Genomic DNA, 20170 nt, shown 5'->3' on the forward strand with positions numbered 1-20170 from the left:
GGGGGGGGGGGGGAAGCCCTGAGTAGATTCTAGGTAGCTGTACATTTTTCAACCAAGTCAAAATCATGTATAAAGTGAGTTCATTAAACCAAATGATTTCTAAGGTCCGTCTCAACTCTAGATCAAAGTCTAGGAAAAACAATCTAACGTTTCAGATGCTTGTGAAGCTCAGGAGAACTATTAAATGCTACAACAGAACAATGGGGGCGCCTGGGTGGCTCAGTTGGTTGAGGGTCTGACTTTGGCCCAGGTCATGACCTCTGGTTTGTGGGTTCAAGGCCCACATGGTGCTCTGTGCTGACAGCTCAGAGCCTGAAGCCTCCTTCGGCTTCTGTGTCTCCCTCTCTGCCCCTCCCCCATTTGCTCACTCTCTCAAAAGTAAACAAACAATGGCACTGAAACTATCCAGAATGAACACCATGGGGCGCCTGGGGGACTCGGTCAGTTGAGCATCCGACTTCGGCTCAGGTCATGATCTCAGCTTGGTGGGTTCGAGCCCCGCATCGGGCTCTGTGCGGACAGCTCAGAGCCTGGAGCTGCTTCAGATTCTGTGTCTCCCTCTCTCTCTGACCCTCCCCTGCTCACGCAGCGTCTCTCTCTCTCTCTCTCAGAAATAAATAAGAAACATTAAAAAAAAAAAAAAGATAATGAACACCAGAGCTCAGGTACAGCAACATAATGGGTTACAAGGAGCATTAAAATTTTTATATCCCTGCAGAACGGACACCAATATATCTAAAGCCTATGCTTCCTTAATAGGGATTTCTCATTACTAAGACATGACTTAAGTACACAAAGAAAAGTCCAAACTGTCAGCTTTGAGTCCTCCACATCCCCTCTTTAATATGGCATTTTGCACTATACACATGAATGAAAATTTGGAACCAACAAAAAGACCTTTAGTCAAACTCCCCTTCCTCCTCCAGCTTTATTGGATAGTTTAAAATTACATTTCTAGTTTCTAGGACTTCAGTTGCTTTTTCCATCCGACTTTTAAAAACTGATTACAGCAAATGAAACACAGTTGTCTAAGTGATATAGTATACAAAAATAACATCTTGATTTCTGTGAAAATGCATTTCTCTGCAATTCCTGAATAACTCCAAATTATGCTAACTCTGAGCTTAGATGTTTACTCTGGGTTTTAGATTTAGTCTTTGAAAAAAATGTGTTCTAAACCTTTGTCATCACCTTATGCATGTGCAGCATCAACGCTGCGATGAAGTTGTTCCTGGTTAGGCCTTTATCCCGATTTTTCTCGCACAGCCATTAACACACGTTTGTCTTTTTATTTTGTTTACTCCCACTCAACTGTATGTTCTATGTAGGGCCTGATACAGATGTTACCTGATGTTATTTAATAGCTACTGAGGTCAGACAATCCAAGGCCATCATTATGCTAAAATTAAAGTTATTTACGGAAGCTCATAGATACTTCCAGAATTGGTTTTACCTCCTACACGGGAACATATCCAAGAAACCCAGAACGGGCTTACTGGTCTGACTCAACTCTTCCCATTCATCAATCCCTATTCACCAGTGGCGCGGAAAGGGGGTTCTTTAACAAAGCATTATACATAACACCTCTACCAAACTAAACATAAACTTTTTTTTTGTAGTTAAATGCAGAAAGTCGATTTTTTTCCACCCCTTTCCTCCTTTTACACGGCAAGTAAAGCTCACTGGCCTGGGAGTAGCCTCTATCTGCCAACCTTTGGCCAGTGAAGAGGATTCAGAGAAAATAATACAACCATCAATCAGAAAAAGGAGGGGCGACAAAGGAAAATAATTAAGCTGTGGCTTCAATCGTGCATTCCCGTGCAAGGTGCCCTGACTCGCCACAGCGGTAACAGTTGACTTCACTTGTCTTGCTGCAGTTGATGGCTACGTGACCAGTTTCACCACACCTACGAAACCAAAAAGAAAAAAAGGGGGAGAAAGAGATTAAAGATACTTTTCACAATGTGCTCAGAAAACACAAAACTATACTGAACCAGTAGTTAATTGCAGAACAAAAAGCAGTAAAAAAAGAAGGAACACATTTTCCCCCCTTGAGACACTCTGATTAACTTCTAAACCAGGAGCAGGAAGGAGGAATCAGAGAACAAGGTACACAATTGTGCAGCCTAAGCCATTAAAATCAAAATTTCTACTGTAAGAGACCCACCAGTATCAAAACCAAAACAACAGCAACCCTGGGCAAACTGCTGTTATGTTGGGTTGGGTTTTTTACATTTATTTATTTTTGAGAGACAGAGCAGAAGTGGGGGAGGGGCAGAGAGCGAGGGAGACACAGAATCTGAAGCAGCTCCAGGCTCTGAGCTGTCAGCACACAGCCTGATGCAGGACTCAAACGCACAGACTGCGAGATCATGACCCGAGCCAAAGTCGGATGCTTAACGGACTGAGCCCCCCAGGTGCCCTCCCCCTTTGTTAAAAGTTTTATTTTAGTAACCTCTACATCCAGCATGGGGCTCATACTCACGACCTCCCAAATCAAGAGTCGCACGCGCCACCAAGTGAGCCGTCCAGGTGCCCCGAGATGTTATACCTTTATATAAATCAATCCCTAAGATCTCACTGGTACGTGCATATCAAAACTTACCAAATATTTACATGTTAAATACATATATATTATTACATCACATCCACAAAGTTTTTGGGTTGCAGGACAAAAGATCTGTGGATGGGATGGGGGGGCGCCTTGGTGGCTCAGCTGGTTAAGCGTCTGACTTTGGCTCAGGTCATCATCCCACGATTCAGGATTTGAAGCCCACCATCGGGCTGTGTGCGACAGTGTGAGCCCTGCCTGGGGTTTTACTCTCTCCCGTCTCTCTGCCCCCCACCCTCACAAACACGTTAAAGTTGTCCAGTATCCATAAGCCATAAATTATCAAGGTAGAGCAGTGGCTAACGTACAGACAGGCTGCTGGCTACGCACGCGGAAAATCAGTCTCATCCGGCCACAACCAACTTTCCCTGACTGTACTGGTCCACAAGGTCCTTCCACGTAGGGCTAACTTCCTCGTAAAGCCCTCTCTGCAACGAGCTTCCCATCGCAACACCCTGACAACTCACCTATAGCACTTCACTTTGGTGCAGTCTTTTTGAATGTGTCCAAACTCTCCACAGGAATAGCACTTCTGCTCATCAGCATGGTCACAGTCACGAGCCAGGTGGCCTGGCTTGCCGCAGTTGTAGCAGCACTGCTCTCGCTCTCTCTTGGGCTCCTTGCAGTCCTTGGCGATGTGGCCCCCTCTACCGCAGTTGTAGCAGGCTTCAACAGTACGGAAAAGAGGCAGACGGAGACTATAAAACCTTTACACAGGGCTGCTGCTTTAAGTCATACAATACACAATCTCAAATGTAGAAAGTCCCTTCCAATGCTACGTGCAGTAGTAGTACATCCTCACCTCCCCAAGTTCTAGAAGGATATGAAAAGGAAGTGTTAAATACTCACCATCCTCTTGAAGATCACAATCCTTGGCAAGATGACCAGACTCACCACAGCGATAACAGATGTCTGGAAGAGATGAGGAAACAAACTGGAAACCTATTTGGGGCAGAAACAAAAAGAATTTGGCTAATTAGACCAGTCTTGATACTAAGAAATACTGAAGTACTTCAAAATTTTTTATTCGACAAAAATACCTCTATCCGAGGTAAAACCACCTCTGCCACGGCTTCTCATTCCACGACCACGGCCTCCACCAGTAGGGCACTCCCGGGCCCAGTGGCCAGATCGTCCACACTTGAAACACTCATTGCTGCTCATGGCTGCAGTTAGATCTTCAAAATATAAAAAATGATAGTGTTAACCCACTTGAAATTACATTTAGCTTTTATTGTTCTTTTAGTGTATTTTTGGATCATTATTCTGGGGGAAGAAACCAGAATATATATTGGTTACGAGAACAACCATCCGACTGCATTCTAAACCTATTGTGAAATACAGTAAAAGCGGGAAAAAAACGTAAACACGTATTTTATATTATTCTTGATCTTTAAAACCATTAGGATTATACATATATAGATTAATACAAATGTTAATTCAGTTATTGATGGGGTGATCAAATTTATATGGTTAATATCAATGAACATCCATTATCATATGGATTCAAAGTGAGGGGTAAAGAAAAGCAGTTTCTCTCTCTAACTTCAGCATCTAACACCTCATTATACTGCAGCACTTGCGTGCTGACTCTTCGGAGCAGACATGTTAGAAGAAACGCAGGACACAAGTTTTATCCCTAGAGAGGACTGTACTTTAAAAATACTAGAAAAACAAAAAGGCACACCACAGTGCTAACAGCACCTAAAGCACTGGGACCACTTTTTTCTCTCTCCTATTCTCTCCTTTCCTAATTTTTCTATAGTTTTACATTTAAAACAACGCTACTTGGAATTTCACAATAGAGTCCTTTATTAGGTGCTTTTTTTTTTTTTGACAAAAAAGGGCAAAACTCCCACTAAAGCAAATGGATTTTATACCTCTTATGTAACAATCTAAAAATAAACAGGGGCTATTCCTGGAACAGAATGGAAAAGAATGGAATGTTGCAGGACAAACTCCTCAGAAAAAAAGAAAGAAAAAAGCTCAAAACAATGTAATAACATTTTCACACTTCCACATCTGAACATTTTTATCCTTATTTCCAGTGTCAAGCCATGGTATACAAAGGTTTTTTTTTAACTATCCTCTCAAAGCCAACCGTAAAGGACCATGATCTACAGAAGCATACCGTTTCAACTGAGTAAGACTGATCGGACAGTGTAATTACCCAGACCAACCACAGCACGGAAACTCAAATGACAGTAAAATGGTAAAGCCTCCCCCCATTCTTTAACTGGTTCATCATTAAGTTATAGAGAATCTAGTATAAAAATTAAACTAAAGTTCAGTTTCAAAAGTTTCCATTGTCAAATATTCAAAAGAATTCAATACTTATCCCAAGTCTCTGCAATCAGATTCAGGATAAGTTTTCAAAGGGATCCTGCTATCAATTCTTGCCACTTGCCATTATGAACACATTACCAAAACAGGGAGAGGGGATGGACAGGTGGGGAGCTGCATGGACTACTTAAGCATTAGTGGTTTCAGAGGCATAATGTACATTTCGAGCCAGAAGAAAACAGCCATTGGAAAATCTGAGATTACATTTGCTTTCTCATACTGGTATTAGCCTTCAAAATCATGTGAGGTCCTGGTTTCCACCAGAGAGAATAGTTAGGATATAAAATAAAAAGATCACAGAAAAGAGCTGCTTATGGTACCTCATCCTCCTCTCCAGCCCCATTTTCATTTTGGATCTTCTCCAGTTTACAGCCAGACCACTCTGAGGACATTTAACTACTGCTGCCAATGAGTTCTTTGCAGAGAAATGATCATGACCTTTTAATTGGCAATTGAGGGAATATGACAAGTCTTTTTAAAGATGCTGGTCTTTTATTAGACAATGACAATCCAATACATTCAACACACTATATATTTCCAATGCTAATAAAGAAATGATTGTTCCAGATAATCTCCCCTTTAGACTGCTACTTTAAAAGGATCTGGTTTATTTCATAATAGAATACACAGGAAATGCATTATAATGAATCATATGTTTACCAGTGGAATGAAGTCAACAGGTAAAATTTTAGGTTCACTTTCAGCGTAGAAATATCAGTTTAAAAAACTACTTAAGAATTGATTTATTTGGGGAGCCTGGGTGGCTCAGTTAAGTGCCCGACTTCAGCTCAGGTCATGATCTCACGGTTTGTGGGTTCGAGCCCCGCATCGGGCTCTGTGCTGACAACTAGCTCAGAGCCTGGAGCCTGTTTCAGAGTCTGTGTCTCCCTCTCTCTCTCTGACCCTCCCCTGCTCATGCTCTCTCTCTCAAAAATAAATAAAAATTAAAAAAAAATTAAAAAAAAAGAATTGATTGACATGTAGATTTTTCCTGAACTGTTTCTCCACTTTGCCTTATCTCTTTTCATGGTACCCAGATCCAAAACAGATTAAAGGAAAAAAGAGACCATAGGAAAAGTACTTCTGGAAAAGAAGACAGTTAACTAAAATAACATTAAAAGATTAACACTCAGCTCTACTTTGTCCTACCCTAATTCCTAATTGAAAGTCGGTTAAAATATGATCATTTCTGTATCAACCACAAATTACTTAGGGATCAAGGTATTTCTCCATTTAGACAGTAATTAAAATATTCCATAAAACATGTGCAACTGTATACATGTAACTAGTTTTAAATATTTGTTTTGCCATTAACTTTGTTTACTGGAGTTAAATTAAGGCTTAACAAAATACTAAATCTTAAAAGTAGAAGAAACATTAACTTCATTAACATCCCAAAGACCCATCATCAGTAGGCCACAGGCTTTTTTAAAGGTCTTCACAGCAGGCTTAGGTAGGGTGGAAGCAATCTGCCTTCTCCCTCCTTTGGTCAAGGCAGTCAGCCAATCAGCTGTTCTGCATTCCCAATGCGTCCCTTGTGATACGTGGTCTCTTCACAAACATTAAACCAACCTACTCCCACTACATTTTAGAGCCACCCGCTTACCCTAGAAGCAGGTCCCCACCCTGATATCCATCTTATATCCAAATGTATGGCATTAAAAGTTCTTTCGAGAACTGTATGCTGTTCCCCATGAAAAGGAGCCGCAGTAAGGGAAGAGCGAGTGGAGAATTATGGCTGTGACCCTCACGGCCCATGACTGCTCTTGGCTGCAATTCTGCAGCACTGTCCTGCCTCCGCCCCCTCCACCTGTCACAACCTTTTCCAACCTTCAAGGGCCAGCTCAAATGCCAACTCTTATAAAAGAATCTGACCACATCTCCCAGCTTGGAACCCTCCTTCCTGGTTAAACCCAGGGTACTTTGTTAGGATCTGCCTGACAACGACACGACGACAACTGCCACCGCCGCCGCCATACTGCTGCTTCCCATATTCCTTGAGGGCAGAGACCGAGACCAAGCAATTCACCTTTCAATCATCACAACACCCCATCTAATTATCCTTTTAGTAGCAGTTATACTCAGTATTTTAACTGCTTGGGGGCAACTAATAGTCATTTGTTGAATGAAACAAACGGCTTTTCGTACAGACCCAATCCCATGTAGCCAAGTACTTACAGTAAAACACCTAAGTTCTCGCTATCACAGGAGTTCCCGCACCATCAATTTAAAGTAACAACGTATTGGGGCGCCTGGGGGGCTCAGTCAGTTAAGCGTCCGACTTCGGCTCAGGTCATGGTCTCATGGTTCGTGGGTTTGAGCCCCCCGTCGGGCTCTGTGCTGACAGCTCAGAGCCTGGAGCTGCTTCAGATTCTGTATCTCCCTCTCTCTCTGACCCTCCTCTGCTCATGCTCTCTCTCAGAAATAAATAAAAACATTTAAAAAAATAAAGTAACAACGTATTTTTAAATTATGTAATCGTTAGGGATGAACTATCACTCTAAATTCACGAATGCTTATTTCAGATTAACAAAATCCTATTACTCCAAGAATTCAATCAACCAGACCTCAGGAATATTTTATGGCATGCTACAAAACGTTACCTACAAATTTAAAAGACAAAATGCTGTATTTTCACTGTTGCCAGGCAGAACGAGAGCGTGTGTTTTCTTTCTTTTGGTGCTAAAAATCACTGTTAAGATATCTACACCTACATTATCTTCACACGGTAAACAGCCTTGGGGACCACAGGTAAGCCTGCGTTGACAACTGAACCCAGTTTAACCACCCGTTGTGTTACCTCAGAAATTTGATGTCTGTCTGTATTAGGAAAAGATGGTAAAACTCATCTGTGATGAGAATTGTTACCAGGTGCCCTGTGCTTAACCGATGTTCAATTTTAAAAAGACTTTTAAGGGTTTAAGTTCTCTGTCTACACAGTTATTCCTTCCTTCCTGTTCTTCCTCCAATTAAGTTAGATTGCTTACAGGTGGATTCGAACTCAGCGCCACGCCTCCAGAGCTGACTTCCGACAGGGCCAACTGTGCTTAGATCATCAAGTTTCCCATCTCCTAGTCTACTTCCTCAGAATGGAGAAGAGCTAAGAAAAATGGGTGAATGCCAAGTGACTTCACATTTCCAACAACAGAAATCAGTTATGTTTCCACTTTATCAAATTTTCATGCCACAAACCACTCTTAAAGATGCGTAGGAGCACAGAGCATGCCAGGCAGCAGGAGGGATAAATAAGGCAGTCAAGATACCGCTTGAAAAGATTCAAAATTCACTGAAAGTTCACATGTAACTAAGAGGTCTATTTTACAGATTTCACACTCATCTAGGTTTAAATCTGAGAACTGGTACGAAAATACTGTTATTCTAACTTGTCTTCATCAATGTAATTGTTCCCCTTTTTTGATACTAAGAACAAAGCCAAGTGATGACTTAAATCTTAACAGTACACGGTCAAGACTAACAGTGAGTTCCAATGAATAAAAGACCCTAACTCTCTCTATAAATACATTTAAAATAGGTGATAGGTGGGGCACCTGGATGGCTCAGTCGGTTAAGTGTCCGACTTCTGCTCAGGTCATGATCTCACGGTTCTTGAGTTCAAGCCCCAGCGTAGGCTCTGAGCTGTCAGCACAGATTCAGATTCTGTCTCCCTCCCTCTCTCTGACCCTCCCCCCATTCATACTCTCTTTCTCTAAAAAATTTTTTTAATGTAAAAATATGTGATAGGCAGTGGGGGGGGGCGGGAAAGAGGGACAGTAGCAAGGTACGATGGGGATCTGGCTATCCTGTTTTATATGGCTTTCCTAACATACCTGTATATATGCACATTTTCGGTATCTCTAGTTATTTCCCTCACGTTTAGGATTATCCTGGACTCATGCATGTATCTCTAGTGCATCCAGACCAGGGGAAAGCTTTTGTCCCCCAGAATGTACTCATTCATCATTACACTCTAATAAACTGGTTTAGTGTTCCAACATGGTACTGCAACATTTCAGACTGTTAATAAATACGTTTTAATAAATAAACTCAGAAAGTTAGAAAGCAAGTTACACTGTGCATTACCTGCATTCTGGCCAGAATAATGGAGACCAGAGTGCAACAGCGGGAGCGACTCTGGGTTCTTATCCCGGTTACTGCTCTGACTACACAAGGGGTTTGGAGGTTTTAAAAGCAAGATATCTGCTATGGCTCAAAGGTTAATAAACGTATTATTATCGGGGCACCCGGGTGGCTTAGTTGGTTAAGCGTCCGACTTTCGCTTAGGTCATGATCTCGCGGTTCGTGGGTTCGAGCCCCGCGTCGGGCTCTGTGCTGACAGCTCGGAGCCTGGAGTCTGTTTCAGAGTCTGTGACTCCCTCTCTCTCTGACCCTCCCCTGCTCACGCTTTCTCTCTCTCTCCTAGAATAAAAAAACATTTTTAAAAAATTTAAAAAAAATTTAAAAAAAATAAAATAAACGTATTATTATCTACAAGTCTTACAACCCTACAAGTTATGTATTCTTGTTCCCATATAAGTCACAGGGAAGCTGAAAATCTGAGACCATATAAAACATGTCAATTTTAGTACAAATAGTATTTGTTTTCTGTATTTCTCTTAAGAGAAGTCAAAACTAGAACTGATAACTCTTTAAGAATCCACAGCCACACACACATTTACTCACAGCATATCATCACATAGCTTTTCTCAGTTTTAAGCCATGATAAGAGTTTCTTAATCTTCTTTGTAGTAGAACTTAGGAGTGTCACTGCAGATCCCAAGACTGGCAACCTGACTTCCCTAGTTAATAGCCTTGTTTGTGATTACGGAGCCACTCCAGGTGATTGCTGTGTCACAGTGATTAATAGGTTCTACTTACAACTTGTATTTTCGTGGCCACAAGCTCTCATTTTAGTATTCCGGCAGTTTTTTACAACATAAAACTGGCGCACGGTTTACTGGCATTCTCAACAGCGCGCCCTCACTGCAGCAGCACCGGGCACTGCCGGAACACTTCTACGCAGTGAGACAGTGGGGAAAGAGCATTCTCCACATAGCAGGCCAGGAGGCCTTGGCATCGGTCTTCTGGCTCTCCACTTACTGTCAGGAGGCTAGGAAGAGGAAAGAAGCCAACAATTTTTTAACCCTCACTCCTGCAAAAAGGAAAAGAAAAAAGAAAAAAAAAAAAAGAAGAAAAAAGGCCAATCTCTCTTGCGGTCAAGTTCTTAGCCAACAGACCAATCGTTCCAATTAGTCGAAAGTGTGGTTCTATTGCTCTTAAGCACTGTGTTAACTTCCCATGTAGGTACCAGGTATTTTTATCAAATTTAAAAAGAGTAAAAGTAATCCAAACATATAACCATTTACAAAAGCCATTTATAAAACTTAAAGAGATCACTCTGCCTGTTCCAGTTGTTCAAATGCTCGTGTAGTAAATGCCCTTTGCTCTTTCATTGATTTGGCTCAAAGTATTTTACAGAGACTCCACATTGGTTTGAGTGACTCCACATTACCTCTCATTATCAAATACGAAAACGTGGACCTTTGGGTTGCTAAGACTCATCCAAGTTTTCTAATGTGACATATGCAGATAAGTACACAAACATACACCTAACCATACAGTTAGGTTTAAAAAAAATTTAAAAACAAAACCGCTGCCAAGAGTTGCAATTTGGAAAAACTTTTATGTCCTGAATTCAGCCCTTGAGACTAGAAAATTATTCCTTTTATATTCCAGTACGAGAGAGCTCCTTGTAGACAAGAGTCAGGCTCAACAAGCTAAACAGAGCACACACCTAAGTACGTGGCATTTGTAAGGGATGATTAAACCGTGATGGGCGCAATTTTTAAGGAAGCGTTTGAAAATGACTGCTTCGGGGCGCCTGGGGGGCTCAGTCGGTTAAGCCTCCGACTTCAGCTCAGGTCATGATCTCACCTCCGTGGGTTCGAGCCCCGTCGGGTGCTGTGCTGACGGCTCAGAGCTTGAGGCCTGTTTCAGGTTTTGTGTCTCCCTCTCTCTCTGACCCTCCCCTGCTCACGCTGTCTCTCTTCTCTCAGAAATAAATAAAACATTAAAAAATTAAAAAAAAAAAAAGAAAAGAAAGAGAACGCCTGCTTTGCCGGGAGGAGGGGGAGCCTAAAGGGTAGGAACTTCATCTCCTATTTTCTCTTCAAAATCCTCAAAACCGTACATTCAATTTACAGCGCTTGAGCAGGAGCATAACAAAGTTGCCATCTTAATTTAAGAGAACTCCTCCAGGCTGAAATTAACTGATTACGTTTCCCTCAAAAAATTGGGTCAAACGACGGGAAAGGAGGAAAACCTTAAAAGAAAAAAAAACACCGTGTACGAGGAGGATGTAAATTACTCTCCGGTCACCGCGACAGAAGTAAAAAGCCCTGCGGACGCCGGGCCTCGCCCCGTGCGTCTTTCCGAAGGCCCGGCCCGCGCTCGCCGAGTCGCGGAGCAGGAGCGGGGCCCGTCCCTGCAGGCCCCCGGCCGCAGACGCGGTCACTTCCTCTGGAAGCGCCCTGTGACCGAGGCCATGTGGCGAGCATGTGGCGACAAGCAGGCTCCTTGCCCGTAACGCAGCCCCCCAGACCCCGATGTGGGCAACCTGGTCGTTCCAAAGCGGGTCTCCACGTGCGGAACGGCTCGAGCGGGGCTGGCTCNAGATCCCGGGCCGCTTGCGACCCCGGCCCGGCCTCGGGATCCCTCGCGGCAGCCGGCGACGCGGGACGTCCGTGGGGCGGGTCTCAGTGCCATAGCTGTGATTAACGTGGGGGCCCGGAAAAAAGCGTCTGCCGCCAGGCCTTCGGGTCGTTCTGGCTCCCGGGGCCGGGACCCCTTTCCTGACGCGCACGTCTCGGTTTGGGGAAACGCCCCGGCCGCCAGGTCGCCAAGTGATGGAAGTTGCCGTGGCTGGAGGTCGCGGGCCCTGAGGCTTGCTTGGGTTTCTAGGCGGAGCCTGGGACGCCGTGCTGTGTCCACCTCTGAGAGACCTACCACCACCCCCGGCCCCCAAACACCCCTTTCTCCCCAGGAAGCACCTGGCGAGTTAAGGGACCTCCCCTGGGGAGGGTGGGAAGACGGCGGAGGGACGGCACGGAGACCCCTGCCTCGCCACACACCTCGTGACTGTCTAGCACACGGATGCGTGACCTTCGCTGCGACCTAAGGGGCGACACGCAGCGCCAGGAGAGCCGCCTGGCCTGGCTGTCAGGTTCACACGAGTGGTCTCCGGTTGAGATTCGCTCTCTTCTCCAAAAAACGATCGGCGATGTGGGCATAGATCCTTTCTCCAGATGAACACAAGTTACATTGCTGAGTATGAGCTAAAATGTTCGAGAATTTCGTGGGCCATTTTGGAAGGGCTTCTGTTAGAAACGGGGTGAGAAGGGAAGCGTCCCCAGTCTCTCGAGCTCTAAATGCCCTGAGGTGAGCTCTCGCCTCCTACTGAGCTTAAGAGGCTTCTCAGGGCTGGTAGGCAGCCCATCTAGGTATAGCCCGGAAATTTTCTTTCCTTTAGTGACCATCTTATTCTTTGAAATTAATTGTACAGCTCTGTTGAGATGTTAAAACTGTGATGAATGGTCCTTCTTTGTAGCATTAGTTTGGTGGGTAGCTATGAAGACTATTCTTTGCCCTTCGCTTCATCTCATTGAATCCCCCTAGTCCCCAGGCTGTAGGACTTCGGAAATCATGTTTATGAGGAGGCGCTGGGGAGAAGAGCCCGGGTGTTCAGAATCAGGCATTAAACCTGGGTTCAAATCCACTGGTGCGGACTTACTCATCGCAGTGCATTTAGCAGATTGTCCCCGACGTAGTGCTCAGTACACGGTAGCAGTGATCAAAGGTGAATGAACTACTGCAGGGACCGATGGTTTTTAAGCTTTTTTTTTTTTTTAACTAAGACAGTTAAAGCAAAAATATTTAAAAATTCAGGACGAAACGGTCCCATTTCCAATAAGATTGAATCGCCCAGCAGATTATGTATTGAGCCATACCAGTTACCATAATAAAACAGGGTTTTGTGCTTATAGAGTTTTACTACCAAGAAGCTTACACAGCTTTATAGATTTCCCCTCCCTCGCTGATTAATCTGTATAATCTCTTGAGGTAAGTACTGGTGTGGTAATTGCAGACACCTAAGTAGTGATTACCTAAGCCGCAGCGGTGAGTCAGTATCAAGCAAGAGGCTGTATGGAGGAAGTCCGTCCTGGGAGCATCCACACCAGGCCAGGACTAGTTACATTGTCAGAGGAACCGTGAATTCGTATTTTTGCCTTGATTTTTGTTTATCACCCCAACCACAATGCTACATAAAATGTTTGATATTTATTATAGACCAAGGACAGAAAGTTCCTAACGTGAAAAGGAAAATGAGGGTGGGTGTGAAATAGATAGTGAACATAACGTTCTTCTGTAGGTTTCAAAAGACTTAAGTGGAAGGAATGGAAACATCATGTGGTCTTTGTCACTCGCTGGGCTCTAGGAGTGGTAACAGGTAATGGCTCTTCTCTACCCGGTGTCCAGCTTTCTGTAATCACTATTATTATTAACAAAGCCAGACTGATCACGAGGCATTCTGTCTCCAGAGGTCTATGATGAAATTGAACTACAGTAGCTTGTGTTGTCTGGATATGCCCTTGGGTACACCTGTTTCGCTAGAGATGTTTTAAGAGAAGAAAGGAAAAAGCCAGCCCACTCAAAAGATGAACTGCCAACCATATACAAAGAGTCTCCTATAACATTTCCTTCCCCTGGAAATGTGTCCCCCCCTCCTCCCTTCCAGTGTTGGGTCTCCTCAACACTATTATGCCCAGCAGGCTGTTAGGAAGGTGACCAGTTCAGACGCAAGCCTTGCCCTTGAAGATCTTGCAAGATGAAAAAAGCCGTAAGAAAGTATTAAGTACCCTGAGGCAGGACGAGCTAAAATGCTGTGATTCAGCATGATTCAGGATGCCTTCAAATGAGTACGAGTAGAGCAGCAACACCTGCCAACTCTTAATTTCCGCTAAGATGCCCAACTGTACAGGACATGCCTTAAATCCTGCTGTTAAATGGAGATGATATCGCATATATCTTTCTAAACCTGCGATGTCTTGTTTTCTCTGCCTGCGGGGAAGTTGTCTCGTGACTTGACCTGGAAAGTATGCAACTAAGGTTAAGGAGCATATACCGTTTTCTCCTCTCTTGTCTGCTCCTGCAGCTAGAACATAGTTTATTAAGCTAAATCCTGGAACAGGAATCAGTTATACTAACACTAGGTAATCATGTATATAAAGTTTTTTTTTTTTAAGGAATATTTAATTTTGAGAGACAGGGAGAGACAGAACGTGAGCTGGGGTGGGGGCAGAGAGGAGACACAGCATCAGAAGCAGGTCCCAGGCTCTGAGCTGTCAGCCTGGAACCCAATGTGGGGCTCGAAATCACAAACCGTGAGATCATGACCTGAGCCCAAGTCGGATGCTTAACCGACTGAGCCCCCAAGGCGCCCCTATAAAGTTCTTTAAAAAGGGCCTGGCATAATTACTATTAAAGTGTTATATCCATTATTTTTTGTTATTGTTATTGAGTGCTTATTATATGCCAGTCATTGTTTATAATCTTTTTAAGTTTACACAAAACCTCTATGAGCTAAGTACTTTTATTATCCCCATGGGGAAATAAAATTCCAGAGAACTGAAGTATTCTGCCAAAGGTCAGAGAGTGAATAAATGACAGTGCAGGCTTCAAACCAAGGCAACCTAAGTGCCTAAACACAAAGCTTCCCCCGCCTCCCAGCTGTGATTGAAACCTAATCCTACAATTTCCCATTGACTCCTTAAAGCGACAGTATCGAGAATATTAACTGGTGGTAAGGGAAATATGAGACACTGGCTACTAATTGAGTGAGCATTCCATCATTTGGCTTCCTCCCCTGTGACCTTGAGTTGAACTTCTCTCTATTTCTGCAAAATAACTGGCAAGAGACAAACTCTATTTGCAAATGATTTTTAAAGGTTCAACGTGAAACCAACCCATTTTTTCTTTTTTTATATTTAAAATTTTTTTAATGTTTTATTTAGTTCTAGGAGAGAGAGAGAGAGACAGCGTGAGCAGGGGAGGGTCAGAGAGAGAGGGAGTCACAGACTCTGAAACAGGCTCCAGGCTCTGAGCTGGCAATCAGCACAGAGCCCGACGCGGGGCTCGAACCCACGAACCGCGAGATCATGACCTGAGCGAAAGTCGGACGCTTACCCGACTAAGGCACCCGGGCGCCCCCAACCCATTTTTTTCTTAAAAGCAGTTGCATTCATTAAAAAAAGTAACTTCATCTTTTCATTATTTAGTTAAATCTTGAAATACGTAGTGAATAGCAAAATAACAGTGTTTACATGCTTTCTAAGTAGTTTACAAAATGTCTTCAGTTGTTTTTTGAGAGAGCATTATAAATTTGATCACTTGCGTCCCATAATCTACAAAAGTACTGTAACAGACTTTTCTAAATTAAATTGAAAAAGAAGTACTATAGATTTGGGTGAATTAGAATCTAACATCTAGAAGACTATTTAGCCTGATCTCAGAATATTTCATTTAATCCCCGCATTTAAATGAGAAAAAGAGGTGCTCGCTTCGGCAGCACATATACTAAATGAGAAAAAGAGACCTAGAGAGTTACTCAGGATTCCTACAAGTTCCCAAAAGAACTGATGTTTTTAACATGAACAAACCAGAATGCAAGGCACATCTCATAAGGAAGGAGCTGTTAGGGCATTTTTTTAAAGTATATTTATTTAAGTCATCTCTGCCCTTAACATGGGGTCCAAACTCATGACCCTGAGATCAAGAGTCTCTCAAGCTCTCCCGACTGAGTGACTGACAGCCCGAAGGAGCTGTTAGCTCTGCTCGTGACCTGGTTAATTCAAGTAACTTCAGGTGTGCCTGGGGGGGGGCCTCAGTCGGTTAAGCGTCGGATTTGGGCTCAGGTCATGATCTCACCGCTTGTAGGTTTGAGCCCCGTGTCAGGCTCTGTGCTGACAGTTCAGAGCCTGGAGCCTGCTTCGGATTCTGTGTCTCCCTCCCTCTCTCCTCCCACCTCAGAAAAGTGAATAAATGTTAAAAACATTTTAAAAATTTCAAGTAACTGCAATAGTGGTAGGAGAAGGAGAGCCCAGATCTAATACTGCACACTTGTACCATGTGTCTGCAGCCTTTTTCTTTGGAAATTAACACAAATGGCTATTCTTATTTATAAAGTAATCATTGGTGAGTTTGAGAAGGATGAATAATCAATTTCTAAACCTTGAGAAATGTACTCAGACTTCAATATAAGAAACATTGACTTTAGACATCCAAATCAGGAAGGAGGAAGTCTGACTTCTTTGCAGATGACATGATATGCTATGTGGAAAACTCAAAAGACTCCACCGAAAAAACCTGCTAGAACTGATACATGAATTCAGCAAAGTCACAGGATATAAAATCAATGTACAGAAATCAGTTGCATTCCTACACACCAATAATGAAGCAGCAGAAAGAGAAATCAAGGAATTGACCCCATTTACAATTGCACCAAAACCCGTAAAATACCTAGGAATAAACCTAAGCAAAGAGGTGAAAAATCTGTATACTGAAGACTGTAGAAAGTTTATGAAAGAAATTGAAGAAGGCACCACAAACTGGAAAGATTTTCCATGCTCATAGGTTGGAAGAACAAATATTGTTAAAATGTCAATACCACCCAAAGCAGCCTACGTATTCAGTGAAATCCCTATCAAAATAACACAGTATTCTTTTTTAAAAATTTTTAATGTTTTATTTATTTCTGAGAGAGAGAGGGAGACAGTGTGAGCAGGGGAGGGTCAGAGAGAGAGGGAGACACAGAATCTGAAACAGGCTCCAGGCTCTGAGCTGTCAGCACAGAGCCCGATGCGGGGCTCGAACCCATGAACCATGAGATCATGACCTGAGCTGAAGTCGGATGCTTAACCGACTGAGCCACCCAGGCTCCCCCAACACCAGCATTCTTTTTTTTTTTTTTAAACATTTTATTTGTTTTTGAGAGAGAGATAGAGACAGCATGAGCAGGGGAGGGTCAGAGAGAGAGGGAGACACAGAATCTGAAGCAGGCTCCAGGCTCTGAGCTAGCTGTTAGCACAAAGCCTGATGCGGGGCTCAAACCCACAAACCGTGAGATCATGACCTGAGCCGAAGTCAGACGCTTAACCGACTGAGCCACCCAGGCGCCCCTCCCCAACACCAGCATTCTTCACAGAGGTAGAACATATAAAATTTGTATGGAATCAGAAAAGACCCCAAATAGCCAAAGTAATGTTGAAAAAGAAAAACCAAAGCAGGAGGCATCACATTCGCGGACTTCAAGCTGTATTACAAAGCTGTAGTCATCAATACAGTATGGTACTAGCACAAAAACAGATAGATCAATGAAACAGAATAGAGAACCCAGAAATGTGCCCCTAACTGTATGGTCAAGTCATCTTTGACAAAGCAGGAAAGAGTATCCAATGGAAAAAAGACAGTCTCTTCAGCAAATGGTGTTGGGAAAACTGGACAGCGACACGCAGAGGCCTGAGCCTGGACACTTTCTCACACCACACACAGACAAACTCAAAATGGCTGGAAGACCTAAATGTAAGACAGGAAGTCATCAAAATCCTAGGGAAGGAAACAGGCAACAACCTCTTTGACCTTGGCTGCAACAACTTCTTCCTTGACATGTCTCCAAAGGCAATGGAAACAAAAGAAAAATGAAATATTAGGACGTCATCAAGATAAAAAGCTTCTGCACTGCAAAGGAAACAATCAACAAAACTAAAAGGCAACCTACAGAATGGGAGCAGATATTTGCAAATGACATATCAGATAAAGGATCAGTATCCAAAACTCTATAAAGAACTTACCAAACTCAACACCCAAATCACAAATAATCCAGTGAAGAAATGGGCAGAAGACATAAATAGACACGTTTCCAAAGGAGACATCCAGGCGGCTAACAGACACATGAAAAGATGCTCAACATCACTCATCATCAGGGAAAGACAAATCAAAACTACAATGAGATACCACCTCACACCTGTCAGAAAGGCTAATATTAACAACTCAGGCAATAAGAGATGTTCGCGATGATGCAGAGAAAGAGGCTCTCTTGCACGGCTGGTGGGAATGCAAACTGGTGCGGCCGCTCTGGAAAACGGGATGGAGGTTCCTCAAAAAATTAAAAATAGAACTACCCTATGACCCAGCATTTGCACTATTAGGTATTTATCCAAAGGATACAAAAATGCTGATTTGAAGGGGCACATGCACCCCAATGTTTATAGCAGCGTTATCAACAATAGCCAAAGTATGGAAAGAACCCAAATGTCTATCAATGGAGGAATGGATACAGAAGATGTTTCATATATATATATCATTATCACACTATATGTTACCTAACTTGGATTTAAATTAAAAAAAAGAAATATTGACTTAAAATTTTTTCAATGTTTATTTTTTGAAAGACAGAAAGAGACAGAGTGTGAGCAGGGGAGGGGCAGAGAGAGAGGGAGACACAGAATCCGAAGCAGCTCCAGGCTCTGAGCTGTCAGCACCGAGCCCGACGTGGAGCTTGGAAACCACAAACCAACAGAAGTTGGATGTTTAACCGACTGAGCCACCCAGGTGCCGCAAGAAACATCGACTTCAGATTCTAAATTTTTATACTAGGAAAACATCTCTCAATTATGAATTGTAACTACAAAGCAGAGCATTTGAAATTATACTTGGCAAAAGAATGGCTTTTAGGCAATTAGAATATTACAGATGAAACTATATAACCTATAGTAACTGTATTACACGTGTATATATATGATTACTGTTTATGTGTATATACATATATATCTGTACATGCACATGAACAATTTAAAATTTTACACAAATACTACCGTATATATTTGCTTATTTGTGTTTTATGCTTACAAGAGCATAAAATCCACAAAGCAGAGACGTGGTCTCTGTCTGTTCCCTGCTGTACCTCCAGGTCCTAGAACAGCTCCTTATAGACGGCAGGCACTCAACTGCTGGCTGGACGAATACATACCAATCCGAATCTTGCTTGTTAGATTCGATGTTGTGTTTCTGACATATGATGTATCTGATATACATAACCTTCTCCGGTTCATCATTTTTACTGCCATGTGTTATAAACACACTGTATTTAGGTGCTCATTCCCACACTGGAAGATATTCCTATGACGCCCACTCTTTTGCTGTGATCAACAGTGTTGTAACAAGCGCCCGTGTGTACGCGTCTCCTCAGGCACGTGTGGAGAGTCTCTAACAGTTGGACAAGGAAGGGTGTGCATTTTAAATCTCACTGGCTGCCTGCTTTCTTGCTCTCCAAAGTGGTCACACCAGACTCTACTCCCGGCGGCAACGAGTGAGGCCGCCATGTTTCTCAAATCTTTGCCAACCTTCCACACCGTGAGATTATTTTTTTGCCAATCTGATGGATGAGACAAGCTGTCTCTGTTTTGTTTGTTTTTACTGAGATAACCGTAGATTCACACGTAGTTGAAAGAAGTAATACAGAGAGACCCTGTATATCCTCTTTACCAATTCCCCCCAATGGTAGCATCTTACAAAAATACAGTGTAACGTGACAACCAGGATACCGAAATTGATCTAGCCCAGGGAGCCTGGGGGCTCAGTCTGTTCGGCGTCTGACTTCAGCTCAGGTCATGATCTCACAGTTCTTGAGTTTAGCCCTGGGTGAGCTCAAGCCCCACTTCTCTCTCTCCCTCACTCTCTCTCTGCCCCTCGCTCACTTAAGCCCTCTCTCTCTCTCTCTCTCTCTCAAAAGGAAAAAAAAAGGAAGAAAGGAAGAAATTGATGTAGCACACTGATTTTGTTCAAATTTCCCCCACTTTTCTGTGTGTGTGTGTGTGTGTGTGCGCGCGCGTGTGTGAATGTGTACATGTGTAGTTCTAGGCAATCGAATCTTACATATGGGTGCACATAACTCCCTCTGCACTCAAGATGCGGAAGACTCCTTTATACCCACACCCACTCCCCGCCCACCCTTCCATTCCTCCCCCTCCATTTCCAAACTGTTGTCCTTCAAAAATTGGCTCACTTGGAGGAGCCCATGACTCTTGATCTCAGGGTCATGGGTTCAAGCCCCATGTTGGGTGTAGCCATTACTACTACTACTACTACTAAACTTTTAGAAAATGT

General features: G+C 43.1%; 1 protein-coding gene across 3 annotated transcripts in view; it reads right to left on the reverse strand.

Annotated features, from left to right (window-relative positions):
* Positions 1–817: 817 nt before the first annotated feature.
* Positions 818–20170, reverse strand: part of CNBP (CCHC-type zinc finger nucleic acid binding protein) — a 363505-nt gene continuing 344152 nt past the window's right edge. The window contains exons 1-5 of one of the 3 annotated variants that reach the window (XM_077766857.1): positions 9830–9947; positions 3673–3789; positions 3461–3553; positions 3079–3277; positions 818–1907 (exon numbers count right to left, since the gene is read on the reverse strand). In XM_077766857.1, the coding sequence (XP_077622983.1) occupies positions 1790–1907; positions 3079–3277; positions 3461–3553; positions 3673–3789; positions 9830–9860 (558 nt within the window). In that variant the 5' untranslated portion in view covers positions 9861–9947 and the 3' untranslated portion in view covers positions 818–1789. Of the gene's footprint in view, positions 1908–3078; positions 3278–3460; positions 3554–3651; positions 3794–9829; positions 9948–20170 lie in introns of those variants that run through there. The other 2 variants (XM_077766856.1, XM_077766858.1) reach the window with 2 other exon arrangements.

The sequence above is a fragment of the Crocuta crocuta genome, unplaced genomic scaffold (genome assembly GCF_008692635.1).
Source record: "Crocuta crocuta isolate KB4526 unplaced genomic scaffold, BGI_CrCroc_1.0 scaffold296, whole genome shotgun sequence".
Taxonomy (NCBI): domain Eukaryota; kingdom Metazoa; phylum Chordata; class Mammalia; order Carnivora; family Hyaenidae; genus Crocuta; species Crocuta crocuta.